Genomic DNA, 23,363 nt, shown 5'->3' with positions numbered 1-23,363 from the left:
TTAGTAACAAAATGATTCCACGAAAATCGTATGTACAAGTGCTCTTGCCAAGACAATGTTCTGTTTAATTGAAAGAACCAAGACTCTCCAAGCACAGCCTACTCCCAAGCTGTCCACTTGCTTGATTTCTGTATGCCATCTCAGCCGTATTTTCTTGGTTATCAGATAAGTGACTGGTGTGATATTAAATCCAAACAACACATTGATACTTCATATCTTATATCACTGGCTCTTCCTGTAGTTTTCCAAGGTGATTAGGTTGAGAATTACCAGAATGTAATTGCTACTCTCTGAAAACCATCTGCCACCCCTGTCACTCTAATGCTATCAGCCTGACTGATGGCTCTTTCCAGCATTTCTGGGAATGGTGGCTTCATTTACTCTAAGGGATAGCCAGGACACTCAAGTACGCTTTGCTAGAGCACAGCTCCTTTGAAGACCCAAAACTGTGTTGGCCACTAGTCTACTTTCTCATGATACTGGTCCACTGGTCTAGTTTCTCATGATGCTGGGGAGCAAGGCCTAGGTTCCTTCTTCCGTAGCAAAGAGCAACCCCATGGTGGAACCTGCTGTGTAGTATTTCCTATAAGGCAGTTAGACCCTATTTTGCAAACTCTTGGTACCATCGTCTTCTAATTCCATCAACTGAATTTTTAGAGTGAAAAAGTCAGGAATCAGTTACCCATCAGCTTCAACAATTAGTCTCTTAATATATGAGATAATTTTATCTTAGGACCAAGATTGTGTCCAAAACCACTTTGAAGAGGTTGATGTCAGTCTAGGCTCTACCATTTTCTTTTCTTTAGTTGTTTTTTTTTTTTTTTTTACAGGAACTGTGTGTGTTGGTGTATATGTTCAGGTATGAATGGCTTGTACACATGTGTGTGCATGCATATGGGGGGCAGAGTTCAACCAACATCAGATGCTTTCCTCTATTTCCATCTTTTTTGGCAGTGGGAAGGGGGCAGGGTCTCTCCCTGAAACTGGAGCTTGCTGGTTTGTTTAGCTATACTGCCTGGCTCGGAAGTCCCAGGAGTCCTCCTGTCTCTGCCTGTCCAGCTGGAATGACGGGTATATGCCATGCTTCCACACCCGGCTTTTACATGAGCATTGGAGATCATCCTAAGGTCCTCGTGGTGGCACTGTAAGTACTTTACCAATGGAACCACCTCCTGAGCCCTGTTTTTAGAGTTTCCAACTTTGTAAACATTTATGGGGAAGTTCTTTTCATGCAAGGCACTGGAAATAAAAAAAAGAAATTATGAATCTTATCATCCCATAATAGATTCTGAGAGGAAGGCACGTGGTTCAAAGAGGTAACTGTGAGAATAATGTATTTAAAGGAATTTCAGAACAAAAACAAAGTAGTAATATGGTCTTCACAGAGATGGAGGTCTAGGAACCCTATAGAAAGCAGAAAACATTCACTGGATTTAGGTCTTAAAGGACAGCTGAGAGTACACAGGGCAACATGAGAAGGGACAGCTGTAAGCACGCAAAGCAATATGACAAAGGCCTAAAGACAGTAAAATGAAGGATAGGCTCAGTGTTTTTGTTCCCCAGATCTAGTCATAAATGGCTCTCTAAGGTTCATTTCCCATCCATGTGTTACCTTTCCCTCAGACAGGATCATTCTCTTCGTGTCTTTCCTCACACAGGACATCTTTACCTGACCTCTTCAAGCATTGCTATGGTTTGCATCTCAAAGCCCTGAGAAAGGTCAATGTGCTAAATTAAATTAGTCTTGGTCACCATCTTGTGGCACTATGGGGAGGTGGTGGAATCTCTGGGAAGTGGCCCTGGTGGAAGGGAATAAGTAGTTAGCACATGTGTGCCATTGATGGGGACAAGAAGACCTCGCCTCCTTCCCCTCTTTGCTTAGTAAACAGGGAGCAACTTTTCTCTACCACATATTCTTGCTGTCACCACAGGCCTAAAGCCCCAAATAACCACAGATTGAAATTACTGAAGCTGGAGCCAAAGTAACCCTTCCTTTAAAAAGGCTGTTTAGCCCAGATATGGTATGGTGTCACAACAATGCAAAATGACTAACACAAAAAAACTGATTCAGGGAGTGGGGCCATTGATGTGGCAATGTCTGATGATGTGTCTCAGAAGCCTTGGAGGAATTCTCGTGAGAGCTCAGACAGAATGACCACGGGAATGCCATCATTGAGGGCTGTGCTTGTGAAGTTCCAGGCAGAGATACAAACAATTGGGAATCAGAGGCCATCCATGTTGTGTCCTGTCAAATAACACGCCTGCATTTCATCAATGCCCTGAGACTCTGTGGGAGGCTGAGTTTCAAAGTTTCATTTACGTGGTGGGTAAATTTCAAGGCAGTGCAGCATTCATGCTGTAGTGTGGGTATTGCTGGCTGCTTTTACCAAGGTTTACAACGTGAACTGGGAACCACAAAACAACTCGGAAAGATTTGAAATTTTTATAGTTGTCCGGAGAAAGAACACAGCTAAAGGCTTGAAGCGTTCCTGAAACTGTAAGTCATACTAAACCTTTCTGGCTTTGAAGTTGATTCACCTCAGGTTTTTTTTTTTTTCATTTGTTTTGTTTTTTATAGTGGTAAATCCAATGTAAACTTGAAAAATCATTTAGTAATACTGTCAGTAAGAAAGGCTCTGCATATTTGTACTACTATAAAAAATATCTACAAATATAAACTAGGAAAAAAACATAAACTAGGAATCATTGCTTAGAGAAAGGTTGGAGGCTGAGGGTGGGGGAGTTAGAAAAATACACATGCAAGTGTCTTAGTCACTGTTTTATTGCTGTGAAGAGACACCATAATCACAGCAACTCTTATAAAGAAAAACATTTAACTGGGGCTGGCTTACAGTTCAGAGGGTTAGCCCATTATTATCATGGCAGGAAACCTGGTGGCATGTAGGCAGGCATGATGCTGGAGAGGTAGCTGAGAGTTCTACATCCAGATCCATGGGCTTCAGGAAGAGAGAGACACTGGGCCTGGCTAGAGCATTTGAAAACTTCAAAGCCAACTCCCAGTGACATACTTCCTCCAGCAAGGCCACAAGGTTACATCTCCTAATAGTGCCACTCTCTGGTAACCAAGCAAACAAATCTATGAGCCTATAGGGGCCATTCTTTTTTTTTATTTTTATTCTTTTTATTTTTCAAGATAGGGTTTCTCTGTGTATCAGCCCTAGCTATAACTGGAACTAGCTCTGTAGACCAGGCTGGCCTTGATCTCACAGAGATCTGGCTGCCTCTGCCTGCCTCCCGAGAGCTGGAATTAAAGGTGTGTGCCACCACACTGGCTTGGAAAAATGTGTTTTACTTTCTCTGTTCTTCCTAACCAATGTTCTAAATGACCTACATTAAAGATGAACTAGGTCAGGGTCAGGCTGCTCAGGGTGGGTGCTTAGACACAGGCTTGTGGGGGTGACAGGAAATTTGCTGACGTTTGCTGCTTACTGAGGTCTCCACAGTTCTTTAGGCATCAAACCAAACATGTACTCTGTTCAACTTTCCCTGTTCTTTGTCGGGCAAGAGAGACGGCTCAGCAGTTAATAGTTGTTGCTCTTTCAGAGGATTTAGCCTCAGTTCCCAGAACCCACAGAGTGGCCCACAACTATCTATAACTCCATTTCCAGGGGGCCTGAAGCCCCTATCTGATCCCCCATGGACACCATTCATTCAGGCAAAACATTTATAAACATAAACTGAATAAATCTAAAAACAGAGACTCCTTTGATATGACTTGCTAGATTCTGTCTGGATCAAGTGGAAGGAATTTCCTAAAGGTCCATTTTTCATAGTTTTATTTATATCTACATTCAATCTGCCAAATACAGATTGGCTAGAAATTAAAAAAAAAAATCTGTGACCTGGGTTTATTTATTTTTTTAACATATGTGAGGTTCTGGCCCTGACAATTTATAAATGACAGGATTTCACAAATACTATCAACTTGGTAATACAGACATCTACAGGGAATATTTTTTTTTTTTTAGCTGCCTGTGCATAGCTTTCCAAGTAACACATTTTCTTTCACTAAAATGCAGCTCAATGACCATGATAAATGCTATATTGACCCATCATCACACCCATCACCAATGCTGACTCCCAGTTTATGAAGTGAATTTCTTATATTTTCCAGGTGCTGTTGAAACCATATCCTGTAAAATAGACAGCCTTACTCTGGTACTACAGGTGAGGAAGAACCCTGGAAAATGAGACGCTTTGTACAACATCCCACTAGACCGTGAACTTGAAAACTGAATTGGTATGACTCCAGACTTTCAAAAATTATCTAACATAAACATAGATTTATTCGTTTTCAATTATGTGCATACCTGTGTATCTGGGTATGGGTTTGTACACGTGAGTGTAGGTGCCCATGGAAGCCAGAAGAGGGCATCAGATCCCCTGGATCTAGAATTACAAGTGGTTGTGAGCCACCCAATAAAGGTAATGAAATCTGAACTTGGATCCTTTGCAAGAATACCAAATGCACTTAACCACTAAGCCGCCTCTCCAACCGTCCCAGACCTTTTTCCTGTTCATATTTACCCTGTTTATATCCATGCATGAATGTTTCCCTTGTGCCTGCCTTAAGTCCAGTGATATGAATCCTGAGAAAGCAAGAGAAAGACAGGGTGAGCTACCTGCTGTACCCAGAAGATGCAACCTAGATTCAAATTAAATTTGTTTCTTGGGATACCAATGTATCCATGAAGGACAGCCCACACTTGTATGTGGGAGTACTGGTCTAACATGCTATGTAACAAATTAAAAGCCTAAAGACAAATGCTGGGAATGACTTACACGAGTCTCATCCTGAAAAGTGTCTCCCTCTAATCAGATTTCTCTAGAGCTATCTTCCTCAGGCACCTAGATGATAACACTGGGTCTTGTCCCCTCCAGTCCCAGAAAATGAGCTAAAAGGCACAAAACATGGTGGAAACAGACTTAATCAAAGTGGAAAGGCCATTGCTGAACCTCATCTGAGACCAAATCTCAGGCCCCCTTTCACTTGCCAAGAGAGAAGCAAGTGTGTCTTTTATGTTTCAAATGTTGCCAAATATTCCTACCCCACAATTTGGCACAGGAACCACAAAAAGGCACATTCAAATGCAAATAGGGTAGAAGTCACAGATGTGGAGCACAGGACTGTTGTAACATAAACACACTGGGTCATGATTTTTCTCGTCTCAAGACCCGTCATTATAATCTTTGGTGAGGATGCTGAACTGGCAAAGCCCCTCAGAACACACAGCACGTTATTGAGAGTGCCCCAACGTGCTCAGCATGGGCTGACTTGCGCAGCCTGTGCTGGGGTGAAGCATCCACTTCACCCCAGCACAGGCTGCAGTTACACCCTTCACTTCAGTCTATCCGAGAAAGTGCTCAAGACCAAATGCATTTCCCAGAGGCTGACTCTGATTTACAGCCAGAATGACTGCTGTCTGCAACAAATGTCTCTGCCTGCCTGCCTGCCTGCCTGCCTGCCTGCCTGCCTGCCTGCCTGCCTGTCTGTCCGTCCATCCGCTGGTCGGTCTCTGTCTGCCCACCCACCTGCCAGTCCATTCGTTTGTCCATCCATCCATCCGTCCGTCTGTCTGTCTGTGTCTGTGTCTGTCTGTCTGTCTGTCTGTCTCTCTCTCTCTCTCTCTCTCTCTCTCTCTCTCTCTCTCTCTCGCACGCGCACGCGCACACACACACACACACACACACACACACACAGACTATTTGTTTCATGCTGCCACCTGTTATAGTTCAGAGAAATGATTTAAGATTGTAGAAGGTAAAGACAGTTCACTTTCCCTTATAAGGTCATCAGACATTCAACCATCTAGTAAGTTCCCTCTGACTCCCTTGAATCAGCAAGGAGACAGGTGAGAGACATCCATCCGTACATCTTTGGAAAGATGCATGGAAACTGCCTGCTTTGGCTTCGTCCAGATCACGAGGTGATGTGTGGTGTCTCTCTAGAACCTGTCTTTTGAGTTCCACTTTGGGCCTCCCAGTGTGTTCTGTGGTCCTCTGTTTTCATTAATGACTAATATCCCCAGGGCCTGGACTATGCTGAGGCAATTGGCTCAATCTACCCACAGTGCTTCACTGGGTGTCAAGAGATTCGTGACTTTGTTCCCTTTCTACTGACTTTCTGATTCACACAATCTTTCATTATTTACTTTCTCTGTCTATCTTTAATGACTTTTAAGGAACTATATGCTCCTGATAGAACTTTTTAAAAAACATATTAAAGAAAATCAAAAGTCATTTCTTAAATTTCACTACATATAGACCACATGAAGAAAGATTTTTATATTTTTATTTTCAATTACTGTAGCATGAATTCTAATTGGTCTTAATAATAAAATCCCCGAGTCAGATATAGGGGTAAATACTGAAATATCAGAGAAAGAGCCAGCCACTACTTCTTACTTCTACCGAATCCTCAGACCAAAGTGGGCAAGATCCTGTCTCCATGAATCCTCAGACTGAATGCTGTCTCTACAAAACCTCAGACTGAATGCATGAGCTCCTGTCTCTTCCCACCTTATATTCCTCTTTCTGCCCAGACATATCCCTTCCTGCCTCTACCTCCCTAGTGCTGGGATTAAAGATATGTGACTCTCAAATCCTGGAATTAAAGGTGTGGGCCAACACTGCCTGACCTGTATGGCTAATTAACGGCTAGCTCTGCACTCTGATCTTCAGGTAAGCTTTATTTGTTAAAGCACAAACAAAATATCATCAGAAATTGCTCTTCAGTTCTGTTCATGTGAATTCTATAAATAAGAAATCATATTGAGCAGATGATCTCCATCTTGCTTTTAATTTTACGTGTGTGTGTGTGTGTGTGTGTGTGTGTGTGTGTGTGTGTGTGTGTATACCATTTACACATATGGAGATCAGCAGAGTTGGCTCCATCCTGCCACCATGGATTCTGGAAATAGAACTTAGGTCATCGGGCTGAGCAGCAAATGCCCCCTCCCACCCTCTGAACCACCTCTCCAGCCCTTGCTTGCACGCTCATACTATTAAAACAAAAGGTTGTGAAGAGGGCTTGGAGAGGTGGCACAGCAATCAAGGATACTTGCTGTTCTTTCAGAGGACTCAGATTCAATTCCCAACACCCTCACAACCATCTGTAATCACAGTTCCAGGGGATCTGACACCCTCTTCTGGCCTCCACAAACACCAGGCACACATAGGGTGCACAGACACACGTGTGGACAAAACACCCGTGTACAGAAAATAAGGTGTTGTTTTTTTTTTTAATAATGTTGTAAGGGATGTTGTTTCACAGGAAGAGTCCAGGAAAGTGAGGGAAAGGGAGGAAGCAAGTGGAAAGAGGAGGGGGATGTTTAAGGGAAATTATAGATTAGTCTGAAATTACAAAGACTAAATCAGAGTCTGCTATCTTATATGGCTTGACAAATTACTAAGACAAAGCTTATAGAGTTCTAAGGCTTATGGGCTGTAAAGATACCAGAGGTTCTAAAACAGTACTGAGAAAATTATTTTAACAGTTCTGAGTGAAGGCTCCACAGAGTGGAGAATAAAGAGCAGATAGCCTGGGTGGCAAGGGAAAAACAAGGAGCTGAAGCAAGCAATGAGGTAAACTCAAACTCAGTGTTCAGAAAGACGGGGCCTAAGAGTGTCAGGGAATACACCATCACAGTTGAGATTTCCTTCCTTCCTTCCTTCCTTCCTTCCTTCCTTCCTTCCTTCCTTTCTCCCTTCCTCCCTTCCTTCCTTCCTTTCTCCCTTCCTCCCTTCCTTTTCTTTCTTTCTTTCTTTCTTTCTTTCTTTCTTTCTTTCTTCCTTTCTTCTTCTTTTGCTTTTTTTGGGGGGATCTCTTAAGAAGAGAGAATATGGGCTAAAGATGAGCAGGAGGGATGTGGATTCTCAAGCAAATTCAAGTTAAAGAACTGTGAATAGTTCTTTAACTTGAAGCAAGAGCACATCTGGGGGCCATGCTAGAGTATCCACGTCATTTACTGTCAGGTATCCAACACTAAGAAGTCTATATCATAGCACAAAGTGTACACACTTCTTAAACAATGGCACCCAGCTTGAACTCACATGGTGCCCATTTATGATATGGCAATACCCAACACATACATCAGCCTTCCAGAGAATGTTACCTGGAGAATTCTTAATTGAAGATCTACTGACGACTTGGGCACAAACAACTAGTCCATTGTCCATTCAAATTCCACAGAAAATACAAAATAAACCAACTAGGTTCAAAGTATAACAGAACAGGCAGAACTGACTGTAGAAAATACCAAGAACTTGCTTCTAAAAATAATTCCCAAAGGAGGCAATGACGAAGTTAACCACAGAAGGATAAACAGTTAGTTACCCTAGCAAAGGCAAGGCTAGGTGTGTGGGTGGCAACAACCGGTATATTAAGGCCCACACATAATAATTTTAGACCAGGGTGAATAAAGTGGCAATCACTATATAACCAGCTCCCTAGGGTTGCTGGCAAAGTTATTCCTATGAGGCCAATAACGTGGAAATGCGCAAGTGGCGTACAGAAGACTCTCTTGAAACAGTTTAAAATTTACACGTTCTAACTTAGTTCATATAAATGTACGTTTCTTTCTGCTGCAAAACATACACTGACTTAGTTCAAAAGCAGTATATAAAGGGTGTTACACATACGGCCACAAGCAAACGTAACATTTTCTTTTTCCTTGCAATAGGCATCCTAACACATACTACGCATAATTTTGCTGTGACCCAAATCTACTTTTACTTTCTCTTATCAATAAGTTATGTGTATTGATATCTAAGCATACAATACTGCTAGAGATTAATAACCACAGCAAAGCATTTTCCCCCAAAGAAGGGCAAAAATTAGGAATGTTGTTATTGATTTACCCTAGAGATATGACACTTTGTGTTGATGAATCCCAGTTTATTCTCTCTCCCCCTCTGCCTCCCACATGGGGATTCAGGTCTAGAAAAGACAATTAAACTGCAATATATCCTTCTGTTATATGCAAATACAGCTCACAGGAACATCCAGTGTATTTTTGAAACCTGGAAATGCTTAATGCTGCTGTTCTACTCCTGAACATCAATTGTCAGGAAAAAAAAATCCCATGGAAGAAGATGCTTTCGGCATTCAGATATTTACTGGATATTTGTAATAGTTGAAGGTGGAAAACGGCAAGCTTTGTAGACGGAAATGATTGAGCAATGTATTGTAATTCCATATGACATGCTGCTCCACATGAAGAATACAACACAGAGGGTAACAGGCAGAAGAGGCACGGATGATGAGACAAGTCAACATAAAGGTATCATAGCCTGTTACGGTGCTGGGGAGATGCAAGTTGCAGTTATTATTGTAAAATTCATTATAAGTAGTCTATGAACAAAAACTATTTGGCTATGAGGGCTCAGAAAAAAAAAAATCACATCGTATTTGTCTTGCTGACCAGAGAACTAAAAAGATGCTGTGAGACAGAGGGAAATCACGGCCCCATGTGTCTGAACCGTTTAAAATAGGATTGAATGGAGCCACCTTGGGTCATCATGACATCTTTTTTATTTTGGACTTTTATTCTAACTTTAAATGTTATTTGAATTTTTGCCTGAGACAACTTGTGAACTGTCCTGAGCCCAGTTGGGAATGTTATTTATAAGACAGACGGATTTGTGGGTGGTGTCTTAAGACATCCACTGAATGGTCAGTACAGCCACAGTGAAGTGAGCTGCCAGGATGAAGAGGATGCCGTGATGAAAGGCAGCCAACTCCCATTTCCAGAGCAAAGGCAACCTTCCCTGGCCTCTGTACCCAGCCTTAGTAGCTGAAAGAGGGAGGGGGTGAGTACTCTACACTGATCTGGTTTGTGGGAATAAAGAGAGAAATCAGTGACTGAGACAAAGTCCCCAAGCCACAGCCAAGTGCAGGGCACAGTTGCCAAGGCAGAGATTTTCCTTCTCAAAATGCAGAAAATTAATTGCTAGTACTGATGAATATTCAACAGGAATCCACTGTCTAAAGATATCTCAGTAATAGAGTTGGGAAAGCAAGCAATTTCCTGATACAAAATGCTACATGCAAAACACCAGACAAGCAAGGCACTGGCATCTTCTAACTGCCATGCATACTAATTTTGAACAGGAGAAAATCATATAAACTCCCTCTGTAGCCACATCTGTAAAATGGGGCAAAATGCCATCTCTGGCTCTAACAATTCATTTGTCAACAGGACTCTCTGGTGTTTCACATGAATTCTACCAGGCTATGAGTTATCAAAGGGTAAAGCAAATGCAAACAGCTACCAATGTGACATAGTGGGTACAATACACCTATAGTTGATGAGCATTTGACCTTACTTCAAGCTTCTCTTTTGACTGTATGGCAAAGAAGTAAAATCAAAGTCTGAAACTGGACAGTTGATTTTCTTGGATGTTACTCCCCTTCTGCATATTTTTACAGCCTTGGGAGACAGATACAAGTAATGCTTGCATCTTATTAAATCTGATTACAGATAAATGAAACAACAGACAAATATGCTGTTCTTTCCTAACCTTCTATTTTTTGTTGTTCTTGTAAGACAGGGTTTCTCTGTATTACAGCCCTAGCTGTCCTAGAACTCATTCTGTAGACCAAGGCTGGCCTTGAACTCATAGAGATCTGCCTGCCTCTGCCTCCTGAGTGCTGGAATTAAAGGTCTGCATCACCACCCCCTGGCTTATAGCCTTCCATCATAATGTCTACTCTTAAATAGGGTCGGTTTGTCTTTCTTTTAGTTGTTTGTTAAGGCAACTTCTATAAGAGTCACATATGACTTACCTGACTTACTCAGCATCCTCATATGCCACAAACAAGAACATTTCCACCCAAAAAGGGAAGCGAATTTGTAATGATTTTTCCAGTGTTTGGCAGTGTGGCAGACTGAACAATGACATCCCAAGGAAGTCCATATTCCTAATCACCAGACCCTGTGAACATGTGAACTTTACATGGCCATAGGGACTTCAAAGATATGACTATGAAAAGAGATGATCTTGGGGTATTTGTGTGGCACCAAAGTAGTCACAAGGGTCCCTATAAGAAGGACACGGGGATGCTGGAATAACAAAAAGAGCTGTGATGGTGGAAGCAGCAGCCAGAGCGATACCATTGCTGGGTTAGTGCTCTGAGCCAGGAGTGCCGAGGATCTCCAAATGCTGGAAAAGGCAAGGAATAAGTGCTCCCCTGGAGCTCCAGCAGGAACACAGACCTGACAATACCTTGAGTTTAGTTTCAAAGGGCGACTTTCAGACTTTGGACCTCAAGCATTGCATACTTTCTGTGTCACAAGTCACTGTTTTTGGTAACAGGAAACTAATACAATTGTGACCCTGGAATACCACATCCTCTAAAGCAGAAACCATAGTGAGTTTCTAGTCCAGGTAAGAGGACACTAAATATTCACAACAACCTATCTGCCATTAGATTCACCACCTGAGGAAACTTAACCTCTCAATCCAGCTCTCCATAATCTCTATGAACTATCCCTTCAGCAGCTCTTAACTCTGCAGGGACATCAGTGTGACTGGAGGCAAACCAGTGTTTGGAAGGCCAGCATGTTCATTACGTTCACGGGAAATTTGCTATTGGAGAACCAACCACATTCTGCACAGGTGACTTAGCAAAGAGGCTGCTGGCAAGAGACAGGTCAGAAGCCTCAGTAGGGGAGAAGGCTCACATGGGTTTGCTGAGAGGCGGCCATGTGCAGCTGTCAGGGTGTGCCTAACTGAGAGATTAAATGCCCAACACCCCGGTCCTTTGCGGGTAGATAGAGCAAGAGGAAGCTGGGCATGATAGGCACCTGCCTGTAATCCCAGAACTTGGAAGGTGGAAATAAGAAATTCAAGTCCAGCCTAGACTTCATGAAGCCATTTCAAAACACAAAACAAAAGAGTGCAGGGGTTGCGTGAAGCACGGTTGGGGAAGGGCTCCACTTAGAACTTACTGAAATGAAGTCTGTGTATAGAATCACAGCCTTAAGCCTATCCCTAAGTTTAAAAAGTACTAGCCCGCCGTTGGTGGCGCACGCTTTTAATCCCAGTACTCAGGAGGCAGAGGCAGGCAGATCTCTGAGTTTGAGGCCAGCCTGGTCTCCAGAGGGAGTGCCAGGATAGGCTCCAAAGCTACACAGAGAAACCCTGTCTTGAAAAAACAAAACAAAACAAAAAAAGTAAGAACTCTGTTTCAAAACCAACTCAGAAACCAAGTCACCTACAAGACACAACTCAAACAAAGCAATTCAGAACAAAATCAAAACTTGGGCTAGGGAGTTAGATCTTCTGAGTTCTCATTTCTTTCTTAGTTGTATGTGTCACACTGGACAAATGAATCATTGTCTCCTAAGTTTTATTTCCTCGTCTTGAAAAATGTACATGGGAACATTTTATCATGTAAGTTAAGGACTAGGAGAAATCACAGGTGCAAAGAATCAGCATGCTTTGAAAACCTAATTAATGTTAGCAATTGTGGCTAAGTTCCCCTCTCAGAATCCTGTGTGTTGTGCTTTTCCAATGTATTCCCACAATGGCTGCTCTAGTTTGCTTCGCTGTGATAACCACCATGACCAAAAGCAACTTGGGCTGAACAGCCTTGCTTTACTTCACAGGTTATAGTCTATCACTGAGAGAAGACAAAACAGGAACTTAGGGCAGGATCTTGAAGAAAAAAACAATGTAGAAGCATGGCTTCCTGTTTTGTTCCCTTTGGTTTGCTCAGTTGGCTTTCTTATGCAGCCCAGGCCTATCTGCCTAGGGATGGCACCGCCTACAGTGGACAGAGCCTTGTTACATCAATTAACAATTTAAAAATGCCTCACAGGTATGGTCACAGACAGTCTAATTAATGCAACTTTTTAGTTGAGTTTCCTTCTTCTCAGGTAACTTTAGGTTTGTGTCAAGTTGATGGCTGAAACCGTGACAGTAGCAGATGTGTATCTCTGCCTTTGCTTCACTTTATTAAAATTATAAACGATGGGGGGGGTAAGACTGAGGTATCATGAGTTCAAGGCCAGTCTGGATTACATAGTGAGACCCTGTAATAAACAAATAAAATTATAGACGATGTCAATATGAAACCCCCAAAGGCAGACCCAGTCTCATTCGTTGTAATATGCTTAGCATCTAGCTCAGCGTGTGGCTGCTTGGGGTTCTTTTTTCCAAGATGCTTATAAATTGATTGGACATGTGAGCTAAGGATCTGAGTCGTCAGCTATCATCTGTAACTCCAGGATTTTTTCCAACTTTGACCCATTAGTTGATAAAATAAATTGAGTCACAATCAGCCTTGATTTACTAAAGAAATTACATAGGTAATTTCTGAGTATAAAATTCACCATAAAGTTAGATATTGTCACAAGGAGCTTTGCAAGTGTATTTGGTAGCATTGTAAATACATTTCATATTGTGGGTTTGGGCTTTTTAATAGTGTGATGACAATCCATTTTGCCAACAATCAGTATTTTCTAATGTCTTCATGTGACTAGTGATGTGAAAAACTTTTCACCTTGTCTGCTTTAGATACTTTGTTTTTAGAAACCTCTTTTATAACCACTTGTAAGACAATTTGGGAGTATTCCTAAAACTGAACATGCATTTTATGTTGCCTAATGATCTACTTCTATTTGTTTACCCAGTAGGAATGTGCACACACATTCACAAATGGCATGTATAAAATGTTTATGCCAACACCATCTTACTAGCCCCAAACCTGATCTTTCCCAAGTAAACTGGTATGTTAACACACAATAGAATCTTAGTTAGAAGAAAGAATAAATCAACCACAACTGTACATACGAGTGTTGAAGAATCCCCCTAGAAGCATAAGTGAGAAAAGTTACATGAAACCTCATGTCTAACTTGATTTACATGAAGTTTAAAACTGGGTGAAACTAAGCTCTGATGCTAAAGTTGGGGCAACCATAACCTAGGAGTCATAAGTAGGACCAATTTCCTAAGTGCAGGCATGGTTCTTGATCTGTTGCCCATCACATTCATACACTCAGTTTGTGACTTGTGAGACCTTGACACAATTACCCTGTGTGGTGTGTGTGTGTATGAATGCACATATATGTGTATGTCAGAAGACAGTCTGAGGTGTCATTCCTCAGGTGCTGCACACACACACACACACACACACACACACACACACACACACACACACACTGAGACCAGGTCTTTTACTGGTTTGTAACTTGCACCAAAGCACATACATACATAGTTGCTCTCTCTCTCTCTCTCTCTCTCTCTCTCTCTCTCTCTCTCTCTCTCTCTCTCTCTCTCTCATAGGTTCTGGGGAAAGATCTCAGGTCCTCAACCTTGCAAGGCAAGCACTTTCTTTATTGACTGAATTATCTCCCCAGCTCCACAATTATTAATTTCTTAATGTGTGAAAAACACTGATAGATGGCAACAGTCCCTGATCCACTCATTCTCCTCCCCAGCAGGTACTCTTCTGGCCTTTGCTTGAATATAGTCAGGGTCAGTAATCTCCCCAGATCAGGTAGCCCAATGCTTAGAGGGTGCTTCCTGCTGTGGAACCATACCTTGCCTCTTTGGAACTTGCTGCATCCATCAGTTGTTCTGTCCTTTTAGGAGATTCTAAACTCATCTAATCCCCCTACCACCAACTGCTCTTCAGATCTTTGAATAGTGCTGGCTTACCCTTCCTCTCTCAGCTCTTAAGAGCCCCAGGTCCCTTGGCCAACCCTCAAAGCCTGGCTTTGGGTCCCACCCTGTTTCTTGACTGGACTTCTTTTTAAAATCCGTGAAGCCTCAAACAGAGCACAGTTTCCTAGGATAAGAGACCAAAAAGTAGTATTGACCTTTCACACCGAGAAAATTCATTTCCTCCATCAATGTACCCTGTGTGCAGTTTGTCCTTTCTTCAAAATTCACAGTAAACTGTTTACTCTATTGAGCTGAACAGTAGTCTGAAAAACCCCGGGTTTTTTTTTTTTTTTGCATAATTTCTGTTGAGCCCCAATTTACTTTGTGTTTGTAGTCTTCACTGTCTCAGAAGTCAGAACAGTCGCTTGGCCCCATGCCAATCTCCCAAAGCTAGATCACGGTGATGAAGAGCCTATCTGAGATACAGTCCTCATACACCGGAGCCTCCCCCCCCAAAAAAACAAAAACAAAAACAAAAACAAAAACCAAACCAAAAACCAAAACCACAGAAATGAAATCTTTTTCTCCGCATCAGTCACTGGAAGGAGCTCCATTTTAAAGAATATTTAGAGAAAGGTGGGATGGAGGGTGGAGAAGACAGAATTCCACCACCATCTCTGCAACCTGACCTACCCAGACCCGCCCTGATCTCGGTCTAGGCAGTGGAGGGTGCTCAGAGCCCTTTCAGTCCCTCTCAAATAGTGAGCTCAGACCGGAGGCTCAGGAGAGGAGCGTTACTGGCCTCTGTGGGTTGCTGGCATGTGGCTAGGGCAGGGTGAGGTGGAGGTGGAAAACGTGGCAGTGTGAGAACGAATCTGACACGTTAAAAGTACCGGAAACTAAAGGTATCCCTGGAACTAAAGGTATCCCTGGGGGAAGTCTGCTGGAGTCTTTCCAGTCTCTAGAAAAAAAAACCTTTCCAATCCAGGAAGACATAAGCGGACACACAGCTACAGAAAAACTTCCAGGCAACCCGGGGCGGTTTTGACGTCAGGAGTAGGTGAAAAGGAGAGTCGCCTAGCTAGGGACATGCCAGAGAGCAGAGCGGCGTGCAGGAGGCCAGGAGAGGTGGGCTGGGAACCAGGGAGACAGAAAAGGGGAGCACTTAGAGGCCTCTAGTGGTGAGGGGCGACAGGGGAAAGGAACAAGGCAGGGACCCCAAGTCCGCAGGCGGTGAGGGAGAAGCCGTTCCCTACCTGGCCCAGGTCTGCTCCATGATCCAGGCGCTCTCTACGCTCTCCGGGCGCCACTCACCCGGGGGTGGCCACAGCCCGGGAAGATACAAAGCCTTGCCCAGGAGTCTCCAGCGCAAAAAGCCTGAGTCTTTTCCTCCTCCCCAGCTCCCCTTGGCGCCGGCGCCGGCGCCGGCGGAGGAACAAGGTCTGCTCTCGGTTTTTTGGAGAAAGAGCAGATCGGCCGTGGCCGCGCCCTCGGCTAACGGTGCGCCGGGCACAAGGCAGGGACTGTTCTCAGGAGGTAGCTGGACGCTGCTGCTGCCGAGCCCAGGCCGCGGGGCGCACTCGCTCCCAGGCTGAGACGCGACTGGCTGGCACGAGCAGATCCTCACCAGCTGAGCTGTCAACCGCGAGTGAGCGGAGGCGGGGCTCCCTGCAGCCCAGGACCCGCCCAGGTGACACGCCACAGCACACACCCTCCGGCCTCCACTGCCTCCCTAGCAGGCTAAGAGTAATGATGTCTCAGAAGTGGCCTTCGATGACTCTCCTGTCTCTCGCTCCTCCCAGTGAAGGGCATTGGATAAAACCAGCCAGCTGCAAGGGAGCACCTTGGAGAGGTGGTCTTCCCTTGCGCATGCAACACCCACCCACAGGTAACCTCGGAGCCAGAGATGGAGTCTAGGAAGGATGAGATCCAACTGAATGCAGGTGTGCCTACTAGAGCGTCATAGGGCACAAGGTGGTTTTCTGGGAGATATGACCCGTTTTAGTTTCACCAGTCATCCATGGACAGAAACTTCCTCAAAAAGCAACCCTCCTAACCAAACCTTGCAGCCTTATTAGCTGCTCCCATCGCAATCAATCCCCGCTTTTGCACTACTCTGCCTCCTTCCTTTTTGGTTCCCACAGCAACCAGGCTCTACCAGAAACTCCCAGGACGCAGAGGGCTCCTGAACATCCCAGAATGCTCCCAACACCTTAAGAGTGGCCCCTCCACTCTCCATCCACCAAGGCTGTTCTGAGATTACATGCAAAGCTTTTCTTTCCAAGGAGAGGGCTGCCCAGACCCTGTGCATCTACGTATGTACCAATGTTTAAGCAAGACAGAGGTGCTGTAATTAGAGGGCTTGCCGCCTGGAGCTCCCTTTTAACTCTGAAATTAACCTTTTTATTAAGTCAAATGATCAGTTATCATTAGCTTTACCACTGGCATTTTAATTTTCTTTTTCTTTTTCTTTTCTTTATTAATTTTTTTTCTTTTCTTTTCTTTTTTCCTTTTTTGAGACAGGGTTTCTCTGTGTATCCCTGGCTGTCCTGGAACTCACTTTGTAGACCAGATTGGTCTTGAACTCACAGAGATCCGCTTGCATCTGCCTCCCAAGTGCTGGGATTAAAGGCAAGCACCGCCACCACCTGGCTTGGCCTTTTAATTTTCAGAAAGCTTTATAGTGCCTATATTTGGCGATGTCAATTTAGTTAGATTTGTTTGTGGATAGCATGTTTAAGATCAAGAAGGCTAAACCCTGCCCAGGCTCTGATAAGGCCGCTGGCATGGCCCAGAGCTATGCTCTACAAATTTCCAAAGATGGCTTTCTAGAAGGAATCCATTCTCTCAGGAAGCCTTGCAGTTAGACTCCGGGAGAGACCTGGCATGTGTGAGTGCTGGCGGAACTGCAAAGGCCTGTACTGTGGCAGAAAATTGTCAACTACCTCCAGTTTCTTGGATTAGTTCTAATCACCAGGGGAGGGGTGGACCTCATAACAAACACAGGAGGGGTTCAGAGGAGTTATTTGAAAATGCCCCAATCTAGAATCTCCGGATCCCAGTGCTCAGTTTGCAGCTAAAACCACACTGCTCTTGAGATTGGAATCTTTTCTCTCCTTATGTTCATTTAAACAGGAGGGGACAAAATTAAGGTCCAGTTTGACACTAGGCAAGACCCACAAGCCACCTGTCTTGAAAAGAATCTACTGTTGCCTTGGGGGAAGGGCAGGGAGCTCAGGTTTCCATTCCTCATGCCAAAGTTGATGCTATACTTAGTTGTGTCTGAAATCAAATTATGGGCTGTTGAGTTGTGGAGAGAGATTCTGTCTACAGCCGGACATGCACTGCTTCAGAAGAGATAAGCGCTAACTACATGAACTGTGGCTCCTAGAAGCCAGGCTGAAAAATAGGCTTGTGTGTTTTTTAAATAATTCTTCTCTTCAAAAGTGCATAACATGTTTACCGTAGGCCATTTAGAAGTTACAGAAAACTATGTAGAAAATAAGATAACTCTGAATAACTAGTGGCAATTGATATTTAAAGCTTGTGAAATCTCTGGTCTTTTAAATATGGACTTTTTAATGTAAATATGAGCTCACTTGCACCCATGAATACCGTGAGAAAAGGAATTTATTTGATGTCTAAAAACTTGCATATCTATGGTTAAAAACAATTTCTTCTAAAATTTCAAAAGAAAAGTATTTGTCTAAATAGCACAAGCTCAAATCTAGCACAAATGCTTATGTTTCTTCAGGTTTTTTTCAGTCGTGTTTGTTGGTACATATTTTTATAGCTATAATTACAGTTTACATCTACATATTCAACCTCCCCTTTCCATTTGCTATGCATTTGTTCATGTTTTCAGGTAGTGGTCATATTTACGCTCCAATGATTCTACTATGCTTTAGTATATGCTTTAATAGAACAGTAGCCTACTTAATATTATTTTGTTGAATAGGTATGCCATTTCTAATATTAGTGTCAAATAACACTTTAGTTAGCATTTTTCTGCTTCTATTCTGTCATTCTTTAATTGTGCTGTGTTTTGAATGCACAGATCCCTCAAACATTCTTATACTGGGACGTAAAGAGTGGGCCTAAGAAATAAGGTCTTCGGGGAGGAATTAAGCCATGAGTGTTATATTCTTAAGAATGGGATTGGCATTCTTATAAAAAAAAAGTTTGAAGAAAGTGCACTGGTCTCTTTTGCCCTCTGTCTCTCTTACCATGTCAGGATATAGCCTGTGTCCCATCTGAAGGATGGAGAAACAAGGAACATCTGGGCAACACAGAATAAGTCCTCACTACACAATGAGTCTGACAGCACCTTCATCTCAGCTTAAACAGTGTCCAGAACTGTGAGAAACACAGTCTATCATTTCTAAATAATGCAGTCTATGGTGTTTTGTTATAGCAACAGGTACAGACTAAGAAAAATTATTTTTTGAGATAACTAAATCATTATACTAATGGGGTAAAATGACCCAAATTTTATCATCTTACATGTAGTTCAACAGCAGTAAAATTTATCACTAATTTTATATAATAGAGAAATAATGTGATAGTTATAAGATATATGGGGTATCTGTTACTACTTAGTATGTAATCTAATGTCATCTCATTTTCCTCTACATTTATTATAATGATAATTAATAAGTTCCTATAGCATATGTTTACTCCAGAAGCATTATCCAGTCTATGTGAAATCCCTCTGAGGTGAGTCACTGTGTGTCAGTCATCTTTCTGCTGAAATGGTGCAGCTCAGCACAGCCCCCAGGCCTCAGATGTTTGCAGACCTTCCTTTCACGCTCAGGGACCTGAGGTTGAAGGGTAGATGGGTTGGCTGTGGGTTAAGTCTGCTCCACAGACCTTTTATTCCAGAACCCATACAGAAGCAGCAGCATCTGCCTGTGGAAAGTTCTTCTCCTGACAATGTGTAGCAGAGAAAGAGAGCTGAGTGACACTCACAATGTCCCTTAGGTCTCTGCTCAGAACTGGCACACTGTTCCTTCTACCACAAAATAAGTCAGATGGGAGTCCAAAATCATTAGTGGAACCCCACCGTATATGCAGAGAGTGCAGGAGTGGAGGGTAGGCATTTGTGTGACTATGATATATCCTGCCAGTCACTCTGTGTAGTGTTCCTACAACTTTTGTCACTTTTTCCTTCAGAGATACATGCTAGCTTTTACTACACTTAAAATTAATTGTGGAATTTAGAAGATGAAGCATCACTTGCTTTGGCCTTTGAAGTATGAGAGGCTCTCATTGTTTCTAAGCAGAACGCAGATGCTGAGAATCAGAATATAACTAGCCTAAGCTGTTTTCAACTGCTGTATTAATATTGAAAGAGCAATCATGCTGAGTCAAGGTTTTCACCAACCTAGGTCTCCAAGGGACTGGAATGATTGGAGTCTCTCTATTGACCTACATTGAAATAAGGTAAAAATACATTACAAAAATTAAGTTCCAGAGGGGCTGGAGTTAAGCCCCTCCAGGGTTAAGAGCACTTGTTCCTCTTGCAGAGGATCCAAGTTTAATTCCTAGCACCTATATGGCAGCTCACAATAGTCAGTAACTCTAGTCCTCGGGGATCTGACCTCCAAGAGTGCATTTGCTGCACAGACTTATGTGCAGGCCAAACACTCATGCACACACAATGACAAAATAAACAGATCTAAAATGTTTTCAATGAGGTTTTAAAAATAAGTATTTAAGTTACTGAGATTTGGGGGCTTTTTCCAGCAGCATAGCCTGGTCTATTCTGATACTCTGTGTCACTCCCATTTTGAAGCTGAGGTCATTTTATCAGTATTGCACACCATCTTGCAATACTGTTATAAATCTGCTCCAAGTTTTCTGTACTAGAACAGAGGTAAACTGAATTGATGATGTTGATCAATTCAACCAGGTATGTTGTTCTTTCCTGAGTACATAGCTTAGCTCTTAATTGGTCAGCTGACTGAACTGATTTTAAGCCTTTCCAAGCATCCAGTGGTACCTTCCCTTCCCTTCAGTTCTTTTCAGTCCTGCCTTTCTTCCCTTCCCTCTTGACTGTGTGTGGAGGGGGACTAATGTTCTTGATGTGGATGACTGTGTGGCTTAAATGTAATAATAAATGTAGCTACGTCTAACATGCTGTGCCAGATTTTCTTCTAAACTAGCTTCTCTTATAAATACAGTAACTTTATAGGTACACTCTAGCTAGCTCTGTTTTATAAGTATTAGTGTGGGGTATGGGGAGACAGAGTATATTGCCTAGTAACAAGGTTCATAGTTGAGATCTGACACTAGTAAGTTTAGTTCTAGAATGTCATGCCTGCCCATTTTGCATGACACTTGCCAAAGTTTGACACCTAACATTCTCTGGACACTTAGCTGGGAGGACACTACACTAAGTACCCATCACTTCAATGGTCACTGTGCTTCATCCCACTGACTTGATTAGTCAACAGGTGTCTTCCTTGTCCCTCACCGTGCCCTGCCCACCTCCCTAACTCTGAGTTAGGATATCCTTTCAGGACAGAATGAATGGTCCGAAGATAAAGGACACATTCTCTTGAATACTTTTCCCATTGAGAGGTAGATTATAATTTCTCACCCTTTAACTTATATTATCTTGAGGAACTTACTTGATTAATAGAACTCTGTTCAGACAAATAACTGCCAAGTGTCAGCCAGTAAGAAGCCTCCCAGATTAGAAATCAAAATACTCTGCTAGATAAACAATGTGTCAAGGCCCCAGACTATGAATAGAACAGAAGCTTAATGGAGCCAAAGAGCCAGCAGCTCCTATTGCAATGCCATCAACTGGACAAAACCAAACAATTGCCCATGTGGCCGTGATAGGGGTACACCTGTCCTCTGAACCATATTAGAATTATCGACCCCCTAAATCATGATCTAAGAAAACACTTACTGTGTTAATCTTATAAATTTGAGAGTAATTTGCTAAACAACAATAAATAGTTGGAATTGAACTTGATATCTAGAAGTGGGGTGTTGTAACCGGGCAGTGACTGTAATATACAGATACAGCAGGTGCCAGGAGGCCTTTGGGGGAAGGACCTTGAGGAGCGTGATGGAGAGCCACGAGGGCACTGAAGAAACTATTACATAGGACAGGGGGGAAATAACCTGTATTATGTATTAGCAGAAAGAGCGTATAAATCAGTGTAGAAAACAGAAAATGTACTGAGGATGTTCAGGTAGAGTTTCAAAAATGCTAACAGGCTTCTTCTCCAACCAAAATCATTAACAGGCTTTTAAAAGTCATATTATGATAAAGTGTTACAAAAAGACTAGTTTTTTTTTTTTTAAGAAAGAGCATCCTACTTTTTGTTTTGTTTTTGGAGATAGGTCTCCCTTAATGGCTTCAAACTCCCTGTGTATAAGCAGGAGCCACCATGGCCAGTATGAGCCATTCAATTTTTCGAGCAGAGTTTAGAGGCATGTGAAGAGCCAAGTTTGTTAAATTAAAAACAAACAAACAAACAAAAACAGAACTGCTTCTCATCTTTTCAGACAGTGAAAGCTTTTAAAATGAGAAGTGGTTTCAGTCAGGTGGTGGTGGCTCATGCCTTTAGTCCCAGCACTTGGGAGGCTGAAGCAGGCCGATCTCTGTGACTTCAAGGGCAGCCAAGGCTACAGAGTGAGTTTCAGGATAGCCAGGAATACACAGAGGGATACCAAACCCCTCCCCCCAAGAAGGGGCTTCAAGGTAAAAATCAAATCCAAGATGTGATTGTTAGACCCATGGAGACCTCCAAAAATATGTGAAGAAGAGCCTCATATGTCCTTCCATTTAAATGAAGAATATTCAAGAATCTTAAGGGTGTGCCTCTCCAATGTACAAAGAAGTTTGTAGAAACCTAACGGGTCCATTTTCCCACATCAGATATAGAGGCAGACCAACCGAGTAAAAAAGCACATTTTTGGAAGGAAATGTGGATGTGGCTTTTGTCCAGTGGAGATAACTATAAATTAATTTACAAGACACCCTCTCAGCTCTTCAGGGAGTGGGATCAGTATGGACTGAAAGGGATTAAGACAGCACAAGAATGAAAGGATGCTTTCCTTGTTAATCCCTTAACAATGCAGTACACCAACTATTAACACAGTATATATCTATCATCTATCTATGTTATTGTTTGGGTCTAGAATGTCTCCTAAGGGGCCTGGAGAGATGGCTGCTCTCGAAGAGAATCAGGTTGAGACCCTGCACCCACATGGCAGCTCATAGTGGTCTGTAACTCCAGTACCAGCACATCTGGCACCCTCTTTTGTCCTCCATGGCACTGGGTGCACAAGGTACAGACATACACAGGTAAAACACCCATTCACATAAAACAGATAAACAGTTTTAGGAAAGAAATAATGACAAGATAAAAGTCTCTGTGTGTTTTATACACACAGAGTTTTAGCCCTAACCATTCTGATAAAGAGAGTTGGACCTGTGGGTGTGAAATCTGCATATACGAACTTTCACGAGGTGAAAATCTCTTTTGTGGAGTAGATAAGTTCAAGACTGCTACGTGTTTCATTAGCCCCAGGGAGGACCCAATGAGGAGAACTGTGGCCTGGATTATCTACCCAAGTAACCAACGAGGAGGGAAATGGTTGGCTCTGCAGGAATGGAAAGCACTGCCCTGCAGTAGCTGAAGCAGAGCCTGGGCGGAGGGTGTGTGGTCAGAAGACTACAAAGCAGGTGAAGGGGCGGCTGTGCCTCAGAG

The 23,363-nt window shown here is 42.8% G+C and overlaps 1 protein-coding gene across 3 annotated transcripts in view; it reads right to left on the bottom strand.

The window, feature by feature from the left end:
* The window catches only part of LOC100772072 (myomegalin), a 172,270-nt gene extending 155,908 nt beyond the window's left edge, over positions 1-16,362 (bottom strand). The window contains exon 1 of one of the 3 annotated variants that reach the window (XM_035451273.1): positions 15,888-16,362. In XM_035451273.1, coding sequence (XP_035307164.1) covers positions 15,888-15,907 — 20 coding nt within the window. In that variant the 5' untranslated portion in view covers positions 15,908-16,362. The remainder of the gene's footprint in view (positions 1-15,887) is intronic. The other 2 variants (XM_035451274.1, XM_035451270.1) reach the window with 2 other exon arrangements.
* Positions 16,363-23,363: the final 7,001 nt, after the last annotated feature.

This window comes from Cricetulus griseus (genome assembly GCF_003668045.3).
Source record: "Cricetulus griseus strain 17A/GY chromosome 1 unlocalized genomic scaffold, alternate assembly CriGri-PICRH-1.0 chr1_0, whole genome shotgun sequence".
Taxonomy (NCBI): domain Eukaryota; kingdom Metazoa; phylum Chordata; class Mammalia; order Rodentia; family Cricetidae; genus Cricetulus; species Cricetulus griseus.
This window is presented reverse-complemented; position numbering and strand designations above follow the sequence as displayed.